General features: G+C 41.2%; 1 protein-coding gene across 2 annotated transcripts in view; it reads right to left on the bottom strand.

The window, feature by feature from the left end:
* The window catches only part of VCL (vinculin), a 101,577-nt gene that overhangs the window by 2,841 nt on the left and 79,058 nt on the right, over window positions 1-19,678 (bottom strand). The window contains exons 16-21 of one of the 2 annotated variants that reach the window (XM_060769136.2): window positions 17,717-18,019; window positions 16,796-16,920; window positions 15,332-15,517; window positions 9,302-9,529; window positions 4,203-4,406; window positions 2,545-2,649 (exon numbers count right to left, since the gene is read on the bottom strand). In XM_060769136.2, coding sequence (XP_060625119.2) covers window positions 2,545-2,649; window positions 4,203-4,406; window positions 9,302-9,529; window positions 15,332-15,517; window positions 16,796-16,920; window positions 17,717-18,019 — 1,151 coding nt within the window. The remainder of the gene's footprint in view (window positions 1-2,544; window positions 2,650-4,202; window positions 4,407-9,301; window positions 9,530-15,331; window positions 15,518-16,795; window positions 16,921-17,716; window positions 18,020-19,678) is intronic. The other variant, XM_060769137.2, reaches the window with a different exon arrangement.

Here is a 19,678-nt window from a genome sequence, read left to right as displayed (position 1 = left end):
AAGCAGAGGCATAACACCTTCGCTCAGATGATTCATTGGAACTTATGCCACAAATACCATCTGCCTGCGACAAAGAACTGGTGGGATCACAAGCCAGAAAAAGTGACAGAGAATGAACACGTCAAGCTACTCTGGGACTTCCGAATTCAGACAGACAGAGTTTTGGAGCACAATACTCCTAACCTCAGGATAGCGTTAAAAAACAGTGTGGATTGTCGATGTGCAATTCCAGGTGACAGCAGGATTGAAGAGAAACAACTGGAAAAGCTGGCACGATATGAGGATTTAAAGATGGAACTGCAAAGATTCTGGCTCAAGCCAGTAAAGGTGGTTCCAGTAGTGATTGGCACACTGGGTGCAGTGCCTAAAGACCTTGGCCTGCACTTAAACACAATCGGCGCTGACAAGATTACCATCTGCCAGCTGCAAAAGGCCACCTTACTGGGATCTGCATGCATTATTCACCGATACATCACACAGTCCTAAACACTTGGGAAGTGTCTGACGTGTGATCCTATACAACGGTCAGCAAAGTGTCTGCTGTGGACTCATCTTGTTGTGTTTCAAATAATAATAATAATAATAATAACTTTATTTTTGTACCCCGCCTCCATCTCTCCGAAGGGACTTGGGGCAGCTTACATTCAGCACAACGTGCATGGAACAACGCAAGAAATAAACATACAATACAGTAAGATATAAAACCACAGCATATAAAACAATTGTTTAAACTTAAAATAGCACCCAATGAGCTATAGTGAAAATTGTCATAAAATGTCGCCAACCATAACTAGGAGCAGGGGAATGGGATAGTGCAAGTTGTAGCTCATGAACTAGAGCAGGGGTCCTCAAACTTTTTAAATGGAGGGCCAGGTCACAGTCCCTCAAACTGTTGGAGGGCTGGATTATAATTTGAAAAAAAATGAATGAATTCCTATGCACACTGCACATATCTTATTTGTAGTTCAAAAAATACTTTAAAACAATACAATAACTAAAATGAAGAACAATTTTAAGAAATATAAACTTATTAGTATTTCAATAGGAAGTGTGGGCCTGCTTTTGACTGATGAGATAGGGTTGTTGTTTATTTATTTATTTATTATTTACTTTGCTTATATACCGCTGTATCTCTTGTTGTTGTTGTTGTTGTTGTGTGCTTTCAGATTTAGGTTGACCCTGAGCGAGGGCCGGGTAAATGACCTTGGAGGGCCGCATCCGGCCCCCGGGCCATAGTTTGAGGACCCCTGAACTAGAGAATGGAACGAAACTATGCACCTGCCCCAAAGTACATTTTATTAGAAAATTTATTTTTTAAAAGACTTCAGCAGAGATTTCCACTTATTTCAACTAAAATTTCCCATTTAGCCTTTCTATGCCATCAAAGATTTACAAAAAGACTAAAAAGCATCTTAAGACAGCCTAACTTCCCCCAGCTACTTAAACATGTATAGGCCTGAATCTTATTCTTGACTGGGTTCATATAATACATCAGCAGATTTCGGCAGTGTTCTAGGATGCAGTTCATCTGGATCTGAACTCATTTGGGTGAGCTAGGTGATTCCTGACTAACTCCCTATTAATCTGATTTGCAATCCAGATCCCAAAATCTCTGCTGCTGCACTAGTCTCTTTTTGGAGAGAAACTGAAGCAAAATAGGAATTGAGTAGCTCTGCCTTTTCATTGTGATCTGTTAGCATTTTGCCGTCCTTCCTGAACACCAGTTCCATTATTATTATTATTATTATTATTATTATTATTATTATTTTACTTTTATCCCGCTTTTCTCCCATGGGTGGGACTCAAAGCAGTGAACATGGCTAAAACAACAAAATAACATAGCATAAAAAATCAACACAAAAAACCCACAATACATATCAAAAAACAAAATAATAAATTACAATAAGCATCATTTAAAAATCCCTTAACCTCAGGCCACTGAGATTCTTCATAAAAACAATTATATTGAGCTCCTAAATAGCTCCAATCCTTTTGGCTATATGGAAATATTGCCAGATCTAACATACTATACCTGCTAAGAATGCCCATTGCCAGAGCTGTCTGACCACTGCCTTTTCAAGGTCATCAGGAAATGACTGGTCCCATAAAAAGGTTTTAATTTGTAACCAAAAGGCCAGTAAAAAGAGGGCTGATCACACCTCTCTAGGGAGGGAGTTCCAGAACTGTGAGGCCACCACCAAGAAGGCCCTCTCTTTCGTTCCCAGCAAGTGCAGCTGTGACGATGGTGGGACCGAGAGAAGGGCCTCTCCTGATGATCTCATTGGACTTTATTTAGGCTGAAATATATCTAAAACTAGATAACTGGCCAATTACCCTTTTCTTCTTCTATACAAGGATTGGCGCTAAAGCTTTAGTTGAGACCCCTTTTCACCATGATAACTCTTTCAAGAGTGAATTTCTCTTCCTAGGGTTAGGTTTCTCTCACTTCCTGTTGTCTCACCCCTGTTCTTAATTAGGAGTCATTTGTAAGTCACATATTTGTAACTCTAGGACTGCCTGTAGTATGGTAGCCGCATTTATTACCTGTTCTGATTCTTCATCACTGATATTAGTCCGGCCCAGCATGGTTGCTTTAACAGTCGAGAGGATTTTGAGCTGGGTACTGATTGTTGGGATTCGCTCACAAACCTGCAAAAAGACAAAATTGCAAGACGGGTCAAAGTACCTGCTAGGCTGTATATACATAAAAATGCCACCACTGCTTTTGAACACAATTGTCCAAGACCTTTTTTGAAAAAAGTAATAAACTCTCTGACCACATCAAAGTTACTCACGGGTCATTTTATTCTACATTGTGTTCTGACCTATGTCAGTTAAGCCTGGGGCACACAATGTTTACTTGCTACTGAAGGAAAAGGAAATAAAAGGACTTAATCTTTTAACCGGAATTAAAATATCACAAAAGAATAGACTGAGGACTAGTAAAATTGGAGAGCAGATAGGGCCGCTATGAAAGTTGTTCAAGTGACAGACAGACAAAAGGAAGTGATTGTTTAGTTCAGACATTGCCAAACAAAATCCTGCTGGTAGTTACTTTTGTTGACACTGCAGCCCTGTGCACTGAAACTGACAACCTGAAGCAGACAATGAGGACCGAAAAATAAAGAGAAGGGAAATCTTACACAAATTTCCACAAGTTTGCTTATTTTTTGCTTGCTAGGATTTAACCTGGAAATAAAGGGTAGTTCAAAATGATGGACCCAATTTCAAAGCAGTATACTTCATGATGGCAACTGTTACAATTACACCAAAAGTTATGCATGGTTTAATTAATCATAAATTAAACCATGTATAATTTAGGGCCCGGGTTTATCACAGCAGGCTAAATTGCTGTGCTGCAGAAAAATCCTGCCGATCAAAAGGTCAGCAGTTCGATCCCGGGTCAGGGTGAGCACCCGTCATTAGCCCCAAAGGATTACTGCCCACCTAGCAGGTCGAAAGCAGAAATGCGAGTAGGTAAATAGGTACTGCTTTTAGCGGGGAGGTAATAAAAGCACCCTAGGACATTGATCGATTGGAGGAAAGCTCCCGGCATGGAAGATGGAGCGACAGCACCCCCTTGTGGCCAGAGTCAAGCACAGTCTCCAAGACGCCAGAAGCAAGATGGAAACAACTGTCTCTTTGTCTGTACTTGTTGCCATATGTGCGTATTTTGTAAAGCCACCCTGAGTCCCCTGAGGGTATAAAAACTGTAAATAAATAAATAAAGGTACTAAGTTTCTATGCCAAAACCTAGTTGAAATGCATGCTGCACTGTAATTATGGATTCGGCCTTGCTGAACTGCAGAACACAAAAGGCCTCATGTTGTAGTCACCATCTTTGTGAAGGACTGCGGCTAGGAGCTGTTTATGCACTAGAAGAGGCATCTAGAGGTAATCCTTTGAAACTGTGCAGCACCCTTTGAAATGGTAAGAATTGCATTCATGGGCAGTTTGTGGTTGCAGAGATATAGAAATTTTAACTCAGATCCATCTTTTTGAAACACCCTTTATTTAGAGTTGGGAGGGTGTGCTTCAAGCAGCTACAGAACAATTCAAGAGCCACTTCACACAGTGATTCTGATGCAATTTAAGGCAGATCAATACAATGAAACGTCAAGATCAACTACCAGCAGCATTAAGCCATTGTTCACTCAGAGCTCATATACACACCCTCTCCAGACACAACTCCCGGCTCTTACCTGCAAAAGGTTTGTCCTGATGCGCTTATCAGTGCATTGTTTTGCCACCTCCTTGGCCAACCGGGTCACTTCATCGGAAGCTTTCGCGATATCCTTGGCACACTGGATGAGAGCCCGCTTGTTCCCACTGCCCCCTCTTACCAAACGGGACATCTCAGCCATCAAAAGGGCCATACGTTTGGCAGCTGCAATTATGTCATTGCCCTGGAAGAGAAGAAGAGCCACCATAAAAGCTTGGGACCCAGGAAGAGGCCAAAGCATCATCCACACGGGGTCAGCCAGCCCTCATTGAGCGAAGGCAAAGAAAAGACGTTTTGTGCAGTGCAGCCATGACTCCACAAAGAGCGCCAACGATCTTTGCACAGAGGCCAGTTGTGAAATACTTTCTCTCCTAAATCTCAGTGAAATCAAGCTTTGGCCGGAAAAAAAAATGTTGTGGACACATAGCATGTTAGTTTGAGTTTTGTTTTGTTTTGAGTTTTTGGTTGTTGTTTTTTTTTTTTTTGCAGAAGTGAAAGCAACTAAGTTCAGACATGGTCCCTGTTTACTAGTTAGGAATATACAGTTTAAAACAATAGCACAGGATGATGGGCTGAAACAAGTTCAAAACATCCAGTTACAATGGTGAAAATTCTGAGTGTTCAAATGTGGATGAATCCATGGCATCCAAATTGGATGAAAACTCATCAGCTTATACAGACTCTGCATTAAGAAAGCATCAGAAAGGGGGGTGACAATGTATTATTAGTAAATTCCTTAATTCGATCCACTAGATTTTTAAATTACATGACTTGAATAGACAGACTCTTTTTTGAAAGCTGTTAACATGTTTTAGTAAAGGGTTTTTAAAAAATATGGGCAGGGGCCATCTTCCATAAGGTATCCCCACTTTCACAGAGACAGTAATTTATCTTTGGAGGTGAGCATGCATTTTCTACAATCATTTTTCTTCATATACGAAAAAGCAGATTGAATCAGTTTCTTGCTAATTCTTATTTTATTTTATTTTATTATGTCAGGAGTGACTTGAGAAACTGCAAGTCACTTCTGGTGTGAGGGAACTGGCCGTCTGCAAGGACATTGCCCAGGGGATGCCTGGATGTTTCATGTTTTTATCATCCTTGTGGGAGGCTTCTCTCATGTTCCCGTATGGGGAGCTGGAGCTGACAGAGAGAGCTCATATGCTCTCTCCTCAGATTTGAACTGGCAACTATCAAGTCAGCAACCCAACCATCAAGTCAGCACTCCTGCTGGCACAAGGGTTTAATCCAGGGGTTCTCAAAAATTTTAAACAGAGGGCAAGGTCACAGTCCCTCAAACTGTTGGGAGGGCCAGATTATAATTTGAAAAGAACATGAATTCCTATTCGTATTTCAATGGGAAGCATAGGCCTGGTTTTGGCTGATGAGATAGGTTTGTTGTTGTGATTTCAAGTCACTTCAGTCTTAGACTGACCTTGAGTGAGAGCCAGGTAAATGACCTTGGGGGGGGCCTATTCGTCCCACAGGCCTTAATTTGAGGACCCCTGGTTTAACCCATTGCGCCACCAGGGGCTCTGTTAATCCTTATAAAATTAATTCATTCTACACATAATAATCTTATTGGAAGAATGAATGCCTTGCCTTCTCTCTGAATACAACTAATTTTTCCATTAGGAAAAAAAACCCAAGATAATATTCAGGTGTTACGACGTTTCACAAACATCGTAACATCTGAATATTATCTTGGTGTTTGTGAAAATGCCTGGCTTCAAATAAACCATAATTAAGGTTAACTACAGTTTGTCAAACCAAATGGCAAATGAGTAATTTTCCAATGAACTCCTCACAACCATGCTGGAAGAGAAGGGCAGAACGCAAGATAAAGTTGCACTATGGTTAATTTGCATCGCAATAATCCATGGTGCCCAATGACATCCAAAAGGAGTAATTAAGCTAAGAGTTTGATTTCTAATCCAGTTTGTAGAAGAGTTCTTCTTTTTGAAAAGCATGGCAGTAGTTGTGGCGTCTTTGAGACTTAAATGTACACTTGTCTTTTGTTTCTTTTGTTTATTTTAAAGAGGTTTGGAAAGTGATTTATTTATTTAACAAGGAACAATATAAAATATTTCAGGGGCATCCAACCTTTTAAGCCCTGGGGATTGCAATGTATGGCTTGTGCATGCATGCACAGATCCAAACATGCATGTATCAGTAATTCTCTTTGCTCAGCGGGAAGGGAGGACTTTCAGTACAGTGTACTTCCCAGCACTGAAAAGTGTACTCTGAATAAGGATATCTGTGAGGTGTAATGGAAAGAAGGCTCACTGTTTCCTCACTAAAGAGCTTTTTTTCACATGGGTGCCACCAGGAAAAGTACAAAACTGGCACAGGGCTTTTGCAAAGGTGGCAGACATATTGCAAGCTTTAGGGCAATGGTTCTCAACCTGTGGGTCCCCCAGATGTTTTGGCCTTCAACTCCCAGAAATCCTGACAGCTGGTACACTGGCTGGTATTTCTGGGAGTTGTAGGCCAAAACACCTGGGGATTCCACTGCTTTAGGGGATTGAATGCATCCCCCAAGTTGGTGTGGTTGTGCCCCCACCCCCACCCCAACAGAAATATGATCGCTATAACAACATTCAGTTCAATATAATTCACTACAGGCAGTTCCCAAGTTACAAACATCCAACTTCCAAATGACTCCTAGTTAAGAATGGAGGGTGAGATAACAGGAAGTGAGAGAAATCTAATCTTCGGAAAGGAAATTTACTCCTGAAAAAGTTATCATGGGGAAAGGGTGTCTCCACTGAAGTTTATCACAAATCCTTGTTTCCATAACAAGGCATTTTTTTTTCAAAACCCAATCATCACAGGGACAGAAAGTGAGGTGAAATCTTCTGAGCAGGGGCACAAACAACAATGCAAACACCACAGGGGTGTTAACCATTCCCTATGCTTTCAAAAGCTAAAGAATATATATGTTTGGCTGGAGTGACACTTAAAAATGTTCCTGTTCTGACATACATACAAATTCAATTTAAGAAGAAATCTGTAGAAACAATCTTGTTTATAACTTGGGGACTGCCTGTATTAGGTTTTTAATCACTGTACTGTGTTTTTGTGTAAAGAGTTAATGGGGTATGATGACCTACGTTCCTGGAAGCAACAGAATGTTTGGTGCATAATCTTTTGCATGCAGAAAGTAGTTGTGTTGCATGCAAAAGTGGTTGTAGAACAAAGGGGCACATACTATGATACCGGTAGTCCTTATGGATATTCCTCCAGGCTTTACTTCAATGCAGCATAAAAACAGCATGTTGAACATGACCAAGAAGCTATGCAGCCACACAATTCTGAACAGCACTATTACAGGAGTATCCCCGTGATCCAATAGGTTTTGCACATATCTGTTTTTTCCTGATCCCCCCAAAATGACTCGTGGATACAATTCAATAACTATAATATACACATGTGCAAGCATGCATGTACTACCATATAAAATGTATAGCTTCACCCCTGGAGCACAGGCCAGTATGGTGAGTATATTTACTTCTATGCAAGGTGCTAAGCAACTCTAAGTGCAGTTTGCCAGCTCCTATAGGCATCAAAGACCAGGACATGCAAACTTCTCAACAGATTCCTCAATAGAAAGGAGCAAGACACATTTTACATCTGTGTTAAAAATGGAGGCAAATGCAACATGAGGTAAGTGGCAGCAACCACATTTTGAGTCACATTAAATCAGTGGTTCTTAATCTGTGGGTACTCAGGTGCTTTGGCCTACAACTCCCAGAAATCCCAGCCAGTTTACCAGCTCACCTCACTATCTCTGAGGATGCTTGCCATAGATGCAGGCGAAACGTCAGGAGAGAATGCCTCTAGACCATGGCCATATAGCCTGAAAAAACCTACAACAACCCAGTTTACCAGCTGTTAGGATTTCTGGGAGTTGAAGGCCAAAACATCTGGGAAGCCACAGGTTGAGAATCACTGCATTAAGGGGAAGGAGTGGAGAGAGAGGTGGAATCAGAAAAATCTGGTCCAAGAGGCCCAGTTCAGCAGGACATTCTTATGCACAAGCACCACTGAAAAGAAGTAGATTTTCCACTCATTTTAGTGGGGCCTGCATATGAGATCTTTGAACTGCTTTAATCTCTACACAAAGGATCTCGTTTGTATTTGATGCTGGATCATCAGAACGTTTTGAGCTGACTCATAATAAGTACTGAGAAGAAAGGGAGAAAGAAAGAGTCTGATTTTGCTTATGGTTTTCCACCCACATACCTAATTCTTAGTATTTACACAGCCACACGCACTTACTCCTTGCAGCATGCTAGTCCCAAAAGCAGAAATGTGACCCCAGTGACTTTGCAAACTAACACCTGTGTTAAGTGCTTGCAGGCCCACATCTGAGAAGCACAGACCATAGAGATCCATTAATTGTATTGATTCCATTCCCACCGTCTGCAGCAAAATCTGAATTTAGCAACCAACACCTCCGGCACAGCTTCTCAACAAAAATCCTGTCACAACAGCCACATTTTTATAATTCAGCCAAGTGCAAAACAGCAGTTCCAACTCGTAGGCAACAATGCCATACAAAAGCCATTCCTTGACTGTACAATGTTTTAGTGGAAGCCGTTGATAAAAAGAGGAAAACAGCACAATGATGCGTGTTAAATGGTTTCAGGGAATGACAACAACGACTCCCTTGCAATCTGGAAGTCACTGAGAGACTGTGAACCATGGCTTCACAGGTAGTCACATATTTTTTCGTCCATGTATTTTATCGTTCCTTTTCAGTAGCCATTGCCATGAAGAGACAGGTAAGGCCAAGGTCAACAGGGAAAGGAAGCTTTTATTAAGACGGAGAGCAGAGAAGAAAGTTGTGTGCCAAATGAAGCGTTAGCCTGGCTGTCGGCAGGCTTAATCAAACTTGTGAAGCCACTCTCAATCCTCAACAATGAAATGCAGACAAACTTGAATTCATTCCAATTCAAAAGAAAAGAAAAGAAAAATTGGGACCCGGCAAGGATCAAGAGTGATGCAAATGTGTCAATGTTCCAAAATGGCTGGATGCAACGCGGATCAGTCGCCAGGGGGAAAGGGAGGAAGTACCTTACTAGACCACTTGGTGGCTTCCCGGTGCAGAGACTGAGCAGCGGCCAGAATGGGCTGGTTAACAGGCTGGTTGGTTGGCATTAACAGCAGCTCAGGCTCGTAATCATCTTCAATGTCAGAGGGGAGAGTGAATTCAACATCTGCTTCCTCCTCCTCCTCCTCCTCCTCCTGATCTACATCTACACCAGCCTCAGGGGCTTCCTTAACCTCATCAGTCACTTCAGGCTTGGCAGGATGAAGGGGAGGATGAAGAAACAGGGACAGTTAGTACAAGAAGCAGGATCCAGTCAGAGCAAGAACTGCGCTGGTTTAGTAAAGTCTTCGTTCTACTTGGCAACAGAAGGAATGGGAGAGGATAGACACAATTCCAGGGGGGAGCGATCTGAAAATGTAGGAAGTCTTCAGGAAGAAAAGCAACATGTTTAAGGAAACACAGTGAGAGATACTTTTCACTTGAGCCACTTGTAAGTGTCTTATATTTCACCACAACATTCTTTTCTGGCAAGACAATAGCACCAGTAGGACCAAAAACAAACAGAAAAAACCAAAGCAAGCACAACACGGAAGAGATTACTTGAAGATGAGAGTTCCAATGATATGGATTGAGTGCGAAGAGAATGGCTAGAGAGCAGAGGTGCTGGAGACCACTTTCTATGTCCTCAAGAGATTTAAGGGTCAAAAGGGTCCCAGCTACAAGAGAAAGGGTGGTGGCCGGCTCAGGGAAGACAGATCTGAGCCACGGAGCACATTTCGATGGGAATCTCGCCCACTGAAGCTTTGCCAAAATTAAGAGCTGCACTTGAGCTTGCAATTAGGGCGCTCTCATTTAAAACAGCTTCTATTCATGTTTATGAAACCTTTACAGAAGAACTTACTGGCAAATTGTGCCCGACATTCGTTAGGGTGCAATGATGAAAGAAGGAATGGGATAAAGATAATATCTGGATTCTCCCCCTTGCTAAAATGGTTTTGCCCAACCATTGAAAGGGTAACTATTAATAGGAAAACAGCAAAGCAAGAAAACAAAACAAAACAATGGATTATGGCTGTTAACAGGACAGGCTACTTGTTAAAGAATATTAGTATATGTTAACTGTTAAGACAGAAAGTGATGTTAGCAGCACATGGCAAAGCCAATTGGAATATTTTTGTTAGCAGAGAGTTAGTGAGATGGAGCTAGATTGTTTTGCCACAATGTTGTTCTACCAAAATCCAATCCAATTGTATCAAGCTTTAATCTCTTGATTGAGACTCATTTGCTTCAGAATTCTAGATCACATCCTGTGAAATTGAAGTATCTAAAAACAGAACAGTGCAGCATTATCATAGACCAATGGTTCTCAACCTGTGAGTCTCCAGATGTTTTAGCCTTCAATTCCCAGAAATCCTAACAGTTGGCAAACTGGTTGGGATTTCTGAGAGTTGTGGGCCAAAACACCTGGGGACCCACAGGTTGAGAACCACTGCCATAGCCAAACTTCACCACACAAATCCATTTCAGAAGGAGAAGAAAGCATGGGCAAAGAAAGGTCCACTTTGTCAATAACGTAAGGATGCAATTGGAGCAAAACAGCTGCCATGTTTTCTCTCTGGACTGTCACTGTTCTTGCACAGACCTTCATTTATATCAGTGGTTCTCAACCTGTGGGTCCCCAGGTGTTTTGGCCTACAACTCCCAGAAATCCCAGCTAGTTTACCACCTGTTAGGATTTCTGGATGTTAAGGCCAAAACATCTGGGGACCCACAAGATGAGAACTACTGCTTTATATAGTTTTAGCTCCTTCTTCCAAAATGCTAAATGTGTGTTTTTCAAATTGCTCAATTTATGTGATTATGTTTTCATGCTGTCAAATGAATATTGTAGAACTTGAGATTCATCTCTTGTTTGCTCTCTTGGGAAACAAAGAAGTGAAATGAAGTTTGACGCCTGTGCCTGGGATGAGGCCCAGATTGTCAGGTTCTTCTTTTGGTCAACCTGACACAAATGTTGAGAAATATAAAGCAATTATAGGAAGGAAGATGCACTCCCTGCACAATCACTTCGCCTTCCTTATCCTAAAACAAGCTTAGAAAAACCTGTGGGGAAAGAAGCCTGCAAATAAAGATGAATGCATCTGCTCAACAAGTAGAATAAGCCAGTTAGGAAATCTTGCGTCTAGAGTCATTAAAGTTTTCTATAATCAACATTGATTCCAGATACTGTATAATTAAAGCACATTCCGTCTGTTCAATAACTAATGGTAACTGCATTAATATACAATTCCATTTGTTAGTTTTCTATGCTGCATAATAAAGTCTTCTAAGCAACTCCACATTCTTAAACTTTCAAGACAGCACTGATCTAATCATCTAGTAATTCCCAAGGTCTTTCTTTTTATCTGCACATTCATAGCAGCCAACCATAATTTTATCTGTCCAGCAAAGATGAAAATAGGATTGGGGAGAAAATTACAGATGGAAAGCAAGGGAGTCAACGCACTGTCCACTGAAGACCTCACAAAGAAAAGTAAACATTAATGCAAAGAGCGTTAAGGAGGGAGAAAATGTTAACTTGTCCTAAAGAAGACAAATAACCTGTTAGATATCATTGAAACTAGCCTTTGAGATTTACTTAGCACACACCTCCCTTTTCCTTATGGTTTTTACAGATACAAGATTACAGTCAGTGCAAGTCTCTTATAATCTACTAGAAGATAGGCTGAGACAGCAGAAGGAGCCTCAAGAAGAAATGTTCACTACTTTTAGAAATCCACCAAGCATTTTTATTTAGTTTCTGTTAGAAGCCTTACACCCATCTGTTCAACAATCTCCCCAAAATTTCATAAGGCAGCCATACTTTAAAGGGGGAGGACACTTAAAAAGTGAGCAAAATGTATGTCCAGCAGGTTACACATCCAACCTCCTTCCACAGTAGCTGTAGCAGTTTCCTTTATGTTACAAATTCACAGATGGGAGAGAGATTGAAGTGGAAGAAGAATTAGAGGAAGAAAGGAGATGGACGACTTTATTTTTTCAGCTTTACGAATCACCAACATGCAGCCCTTAACACAGTGGTTCTCAACCTGGGGTCCCCAGATGTTTTTGGCCTACAACTCCCAGAAATCCCAGCCAGTTTACCAGCTTTTAGGATTTCTGGGAGTTGAAGGCCAAAAAACATCTGGGGACCTCAGTTAGGAACCACTGCCTTAACAGAACAGAATGTGCCCACCTCTACCCAGAATGCATTCCCATGCTGCTCTAGGTCAGGCCTTCTTAAACTTTACCACTTGCAAACCCCTTTAGCCTGAGAAATGTTTACAGATTCGAGTAAAGGTGTATAACAGCCACTAGGTGGCATTCAGAAAACCTTTTACTGTTGCCAAATTATCTGGGACCTCAACACTGATCTAAAGAGTCAGGAACTACAGTTTAAGACACAGTGCTCTAGGCAACCTTTCCTATAGTTTGGCCATACATGCCCCTGGCAGCTTCCTGCCACCAAAGCACAGAGCTTGACATCTAGAGCAGCATGGGAATAACAATGACTTCTGCTCTTTGGTTGGGTCACACCTTCCTACCAGGTCTTCTGTTTTTGTCACTGCATGGACAGCAGCACAAATATTCGGTAGGACTGGATAGAGAAACACCACATGTTCATCATGGGATGTCTCAAACAACAGCAGCTACATTTCAGGACCACACTTTATTAACCATAATAACTTCTGAAGCAGTGTTACAGGATACTCTCCATTTTCTCCCACATATCTCCACTGTCTTCTCTTTGGTTTTCACCTAGAACTTTACTTGTTTGTTGTTGTTTATTCATTCAGTCACTTCTGACTCTTTGTGACCTCATCCACCAGCCCACGCCAGAGCTCCCTGTCGGCCGTCACCACCCCCAGCTCCTTCAAGGTCAATCCAGTCACTTCAAGGATACCATCCATCCATCTTGCCCTTGGTCAGTCCCTCATCCTTTTTCCTTTCATTTTCCCCAGCTTCATTATCTTCTCCAAGCTTTCCTGTCTTCTCATTACGTAGCCAAAGTACTTCAACTTTGTCTTTAATATCCTTCCCTCCAATGAGCAGTCAGGCTTTATTTCCTGAAGTATGGACTGATTGGATCTTCTCGCAGTCCAAGGCACTCTCAGCACTTTCCTCCAACACCACAGTTCAAAAGCATCTATCTTCCTTCACTCAGCCTTCCCTATGATCCAGCTCTCACATCCGTAGGTGACTATGGGGAATACCATTGCTTTAACTATGCAGATCTTCATTGCCAGTCTGATGTCTCTACTCTTCACTACTTTATCTTAAAATTGAAAGTCAGGGGAGTAAAGTGCATGGGGTGCATGCAGACCCCAAATCGCATTACTGTTAGCCATGAAGACTCTTTGGGAGCCTCCCAAACTCCCAGACTCCCCCTTTTTTAATTGGAGATTCTAATCATGGCCACCGCTGCCTCTCCTTCCTTTTTTCCCCAGCCAGGATCCCTTGCCCAGCAGTGTAGGTGGGTTTTGGTGTGTAATTCTAACATGCCATCAAATGCAATGGGCACCTCAATTTTAGCAATATAATATTATATATGAAGATAATCTTTTACCTGAAATGCAAGAAAACTACTCATAAATATAGCAATTTTACACTTGTGCCATCCCAGAACCCCCTCACTTTCCAATACTTTTTTCAGCCAGATACTGGCCAAAAGTGGGGAACAGAAGTGAATAGTTATTATGTCCAGCATGTTTTGATAAACCTGTGTATCACACAGGGGAGTGGCATGTGGAAAGAGTTTCTAGTCCTTGTGCAGTTGCCAACCTGAGCCATTAGTATTATAAAAACACAATTAAAAGCAACAAACAAGAGAGTACACATCATTTTGAAAGGCAATCTAGCAATCCATAATCAGGGGGTGCCGAAGACAATATTTTAAACATCCAGATTTAATGGCAATAATTCCTTATTCAACCTACCAAAACAATAGATGTATTCTCCATATTTACTCAAGTATAATGTGCCACTGAATATAAAGTGCACCTCAATTTTGAAGGTGAGCACTACAAAAAAAAAAAAAAAAAAAAGATTTGCTGCCAAATATAATATGAAGTGATGGTGGCTGTGAAAAAACTGATGGGAAGCCATGCCTCTCCATCAGAACTGGTAGGAAGCTGGTAATGACAACAAAAAAGGCTGGTGTGAAGCTGTGCTCTTCCATCTGGTCTTCCCACCAACCTTTTCATGGCCAACACTGCCTCTCCCTCCTCCATCCCCAGCTGGGATCTCTTGCCTAGCATTGGGGGGGGGGGGGTAGGTGCCATCAAATCCAACACATACCTCAATTTTAGTGATGTACTGTAGTTTAGTCAAAAAAGGTGCACGTTAGACTCGAGTAAATATGGTATTATGTTACCCTAATAATATTTGAACATTATAATTCCAATAAAGCCTCTAGTTTCAAATTGACAACTTTGTATAGCTGTTTCCTTTCACTTTGAGACCACAAGTATTCACCCACTCACAGAAAGAAGGTGGTAGGGTGTAGTGGATCTCTAACGTGTTTGTAAGGCCATTTCCCACACCAGCAAGCAACTTGCTATTTGTCACCCTTTGTTTTTACCCTTTACTAACAAATCCACATGTTAAAAAAATAATCCTACGAGTGAAAACAAAGTATAATCACATTATACATCACCTATAATGCAAGAGGCAACAGATGAATTGCAACTGTTAATAATCAAGAAATATAATTGTGAGATCCTACTCATTCTGGTCTCATCTCAAAAGATCGAAAAATAGAATTACATATAATTTACTCTGTCTTTCAAATAAAAAAAACTACTTCTATACAATGGTGAATCCTCACTGCTGACAAGATAAATTTAGATCAGAATTAAATCAAACCAAAAATTAATGAAAAAGATATGGTCACTGATTGCTGAAAGAACAACAAGGGACTGCAGATGGTATCTGTATATAAGTGATATTTTCTTGTTTGGTCTATTTGATTTTTGAGTCAACCAGAGAAGCAACAATTGATTGGCAGTCCTTACCTTGCTGGACCACTTTCGGGCTTCGTCGTGCAGCTGCCTGGCAGCCATCATCATGGGCTGGTTGAGCACCTCCCCAGCCTTCTGCTCTGGGAACTCTTCATCCTTCTCTTCTGGGGGAGGAGGCCTGGGGGGAGGAACCTCACCCTCCGGCAGAGGTGGCTTCGGGGGAGCAAACTCGTCACTGAGCTGGGAAAGAAACGGCTTTCATCACAACAGCACAGCTATACCAAAACAACATTACAAAGTGCTGTATCAACTCACACAGCAGGGATTGTCACTGCTTGGGGCCCATTTTCCAAATGAAATGACTCACAGTTGTAACATTTGGAAAGAAAATGAAATTTTAAATACTTGCTTAGGAACCTCATTTGCTATGCTAAAAACCCACTGCGTTCATTTTATTTTAATTAATAGCTACTGGAGAAATTGTCATTGTTTCTACTATCATGAGAAGGAATTAGTAAGAGAAAGGAAAAAAATCTGATAGGCAGAAAGTAGCAAGCCAGATCATCCCTTGACCTATCAAATTGGGCCCCAAGTCGTACTGGCAGTCCAAACTAGCATAGACATATTTTAACAACAGCAACAACAACACTATTCTGCCTTATCTCCCTGAGAAGACTCAGGACAGATTCCAGCACACACAGACATATTTAGACACAAGGCAAACATTCAACGCCTCAAAACAATGATACACAGATACACAGGTAAAGGTAAAGGCTTTCCCTACATCTCCGGCTCTGGGGGTGGTGCTCATCTCAATTTCTAAGCCCTGAGTCCCTCCAGGTTGAGAAAGGCAGGATACAAATATAGTAAATAAATAAATAAATAATCCAAAGAGCCGGTGTTGTCCATAGACACCTCCTAGGTCTAGTGGCCAGCATGACTGCATGGTGCACTGTCTACCTTCACGCCAAGGTGGTACTTATTGATCTACTCACATTTGCATGTTTTTGAACTTCTAGGTTGGCAGGAGCTGAAGCTAACAGTGGGAGCTCACCCTGTCCTACGGATTCAAACTGCCAACCTTCCGGTCAGCAAGTTCAGCAGCTCAACAGTTTAACCAGTCAAATCCTACTGAACATAGTCAAATCATACTGATTCAATGGATCCAATCTAATCAGGATTACAAAAAAGGCTTCAGGAAGCTCATGGACTGAAGAGCTCATAATTCCACATCAAATTTCTATTACCATGATTCTCAAAACATACTGAACCCACTCAACAATTGGTCAAATATTGCTCCTGTTTATGCCCCTGCTTACCACAGATACACCAATGCACCTTTAGGAAAGTTGTGTGAGACTAGATTGCTTTCTAATCTAAAGCCAATTTATTTCATAATCAGTCTACAGACACTGCTGGCAATGGACCAAAGCAAACTGTTTCAGATTCTGTCACTTCCAATCCTGCTTCAAGCAGCTTTCAAAAATGGTCTTCCCGTTGTAATAGTGCAGCACTTACATGGAGTTGCTCAAGATCAGGAGGCGGAGGGGGGAAATCAGGTTCCTGGGGCTGGAAGGCTTCTCGAACTTTGGCAACCGCTCCCAGAATCCTGTATCCAGAATCTAAGAAATTTTTCTGCAAACCTGGAAGGAGGGGAAGAAAACCACACCCATATTTCATTTGTGATAGGCCATATTGCAGTGAGATAAGAGCGTTAGAACAACCTATTTTGTACTTTTATTCTATTGTATATTGGTTGTAATATTTTTTATAGTGTATGTTTTATGTAATTTGCTATGTTGTTGTTCTGATTTTATTTTGTTGCTGTGTTGTTGGGCTTGGCCCCATGTTAGCCGCCCTGAGTCCCCGTTGGGGAGATGGTGGCGGGGTACAAATAAAGTTTATTATTATTATTACTTTTATAAAAGGACAAACTAAACTATGTCAAAAAAGGGTGTGCACAGATTTATTTTATTTATTTATTTACGACATTTATATGCCGCCCTTCTCACCCCGAGGGGGACTCAGAGCAGCTTACAAGATATATATACATACAATATATTATATTATTAGTATAGTACAATATCAGTATTATATTTTACTATATTGTACTATATCATTATATTGTAATATTATTCGTAGTACTACATGTAATATAAATATATAATGATAATATCATTTTATTAGTATTAGTATTATATTGTATTACAATATAATATTATAAATATGTGTATATACAATATAATATATTATATTACATTTACATTACATTATTAGCAAAGCACAAGAGACAAGGTGGAACTGTCTCCTTGATTGAGGTGTAAAATGGGCTTCAATCATTCGCTGCAGAGCAAGGCTAACTCCTTCCTCCTTATTCAACTTGCAATTTTACTGAGAGAAAGGGTATCACCTTAGACAACAATTTAATTTCATGTTTACCAGGATCGGAAATGTTGCCTGCCACAGCTTTTGCATCCATCACCATTGGGGAGATGGTTTTGCTCAGGTCATCCGAAGCAGCTTTAACAGCTTCACGGAATTTGGGGTCCTCTGAGTTTTCAACCTCCTTCTTTGCCACTAACAGAATCCGGTTTGCTCGTCGGGCGATGCTGGTAGCTCCTGCAACAAGCATCTGTGGTTGAATATTGGCCATTGCCACTTTGCATTTGTCCAGGTCTTTCTTAATGGCTTCCTCAGAGGCATCCAACAGAGACTTGGTGTCAATGGCTTCATCCACCAGGCCTGGAGAAAGAAAAGATGCCATTATCCATAAGGCAACGGAAACATGGTGCTTGAAAGGAACCAAGACCTTAAATATCATTCTATGTTGGACAATGACAATGAATTTGCTAGCTAAATCCTGGCTGGCCAATGAAGCATTCAATTTTAATTTTGCACATTTTCTGTTTTTCTCATTCATCACTACTTTCCAGCCACCAGAGGGCAGCCAAACCTTGAAATTCAATGACATTCTCGAACATTAATGGATTTCTATTGTAGAAGGCTTTCATGGCTGGAATCACTGGGTTGCTGTGAGTTTTCCAGTCTGTATAGCCATTATTTATTTATTTCAGATATTCATATCCTGCCCTTCTCCCCACAAGGGGGACTCAGCGTGGCCTCACATGAGCATCAGAGGATGCTAACAGCATAAATACCATTAAAATTACAATTCACAATAAAATCATTTTAAAACATTGTACAACATCAGTAAAATTTAACAACAAATGAACAGATTAACGTGCCAATAAAACGAAGCCAAGCCAGGAGAATCCATGTCTCAAAATCCAAATTTCTTTTTCCTATTGCCGCTGGCCTCTAATCGAACACCCGCCCCCAGAGCCAGGTCTTCTAAAGGACAGGAGGGAGGTGGCCAACCTGATGTCGTTAGGGAGAGAGTTCCACAGACGGGGGGCCACTGCCAAGAAGGCCCTGTCTCTCATCCTCACCAACCGCGTTTGCGAGAATGGTGGGATCGAGAGCAGGGCCTCTCCTGGTGATCTTAAGCTTCATGATGGTTCATAGCAGGAGATACGTTTGGACAGGTAATCTGGGCCATGTTCCAGAAGCATTCTCTCCTGACGTTTCACCACATCTACAGCAGGCATTCTCGGAGGTTATGACCTGCTAGAGATGGGGGCGAAACGTCAGGAGAGAATACTTCTGGAACATCGCCATACAGCCTGGAAAACTCACAGCAACCCAGTGATGGATTTCATTTGGATTTTATAAGCAGTTCTCATATTTTATTCCTGGATTGACATTTTTAAACTCAGCAGTCCACCATCATTCTAGGATTTCTTTCTTAGCTCAGAGCCCATCTGTACATATGTGAAATTGTGATCTTTTGTCCACTTTACACTCACACTGAATCACCACCTTAAAACTCTTTCTTCCAGATGAAAAAGGCCCTTTTAGTCCTCCTTCTCTGGTATCTATTCTTATGCAAAGCCCTCAGTGGCATAATGTGTTAAACCTTTGTGCTGGCAGGACTACTGACCGATAGGTTCAAATCCGGGGAGAGTGGGTTAAGCTCCCTCTGTTAGCTCCAACTCCCCATGCAGGGACATGAGAGAAATCTTGCACAAGGATAGTAAAACATCAAACATCTGGGTGTCCCCTAGGCAACGTCCTTGCAGACAGCCAATTCTCTCACACCAGAAGCGACTTGTAGTTTCTCAAATCGCTCCTGATATGAAAAAAAAATCTATTCTTGTTCTGACTTTCCTAAATAATTTGGAATTGTGAGCAAATGTGGTTGCTTCGTATCTCTTCCTTGATTCCACATTCTCTATAGGATCAACCCTAATGCATAACCTTACAGGACCTCGCCATCACAGGAACTTATCATTTATTCCTAGTATTTGCTTTCTCTTATTTATTTATGTATTTATTTATTTC

The sequence above is a fragment of the Anolis sagrei genome, chromosome 3, assembly GCF_037176765.1.
Source record: "Anolis sagrei isolate rAnoSag1 chromosome 3, rAnoSag1.mat, whole genome shotgun sequence".
Classification (NCBI taxonomy): Eukaryota; Metazoa; Chordata; class Lepidosauria; order Squamata; family Dactyloidae; genus Anolis; species Anolis sagrei.
Note: the sequence above shows the minus strand (reverse complement) of the source record. Positions and strands in the feature narration are given on the sequence as shown.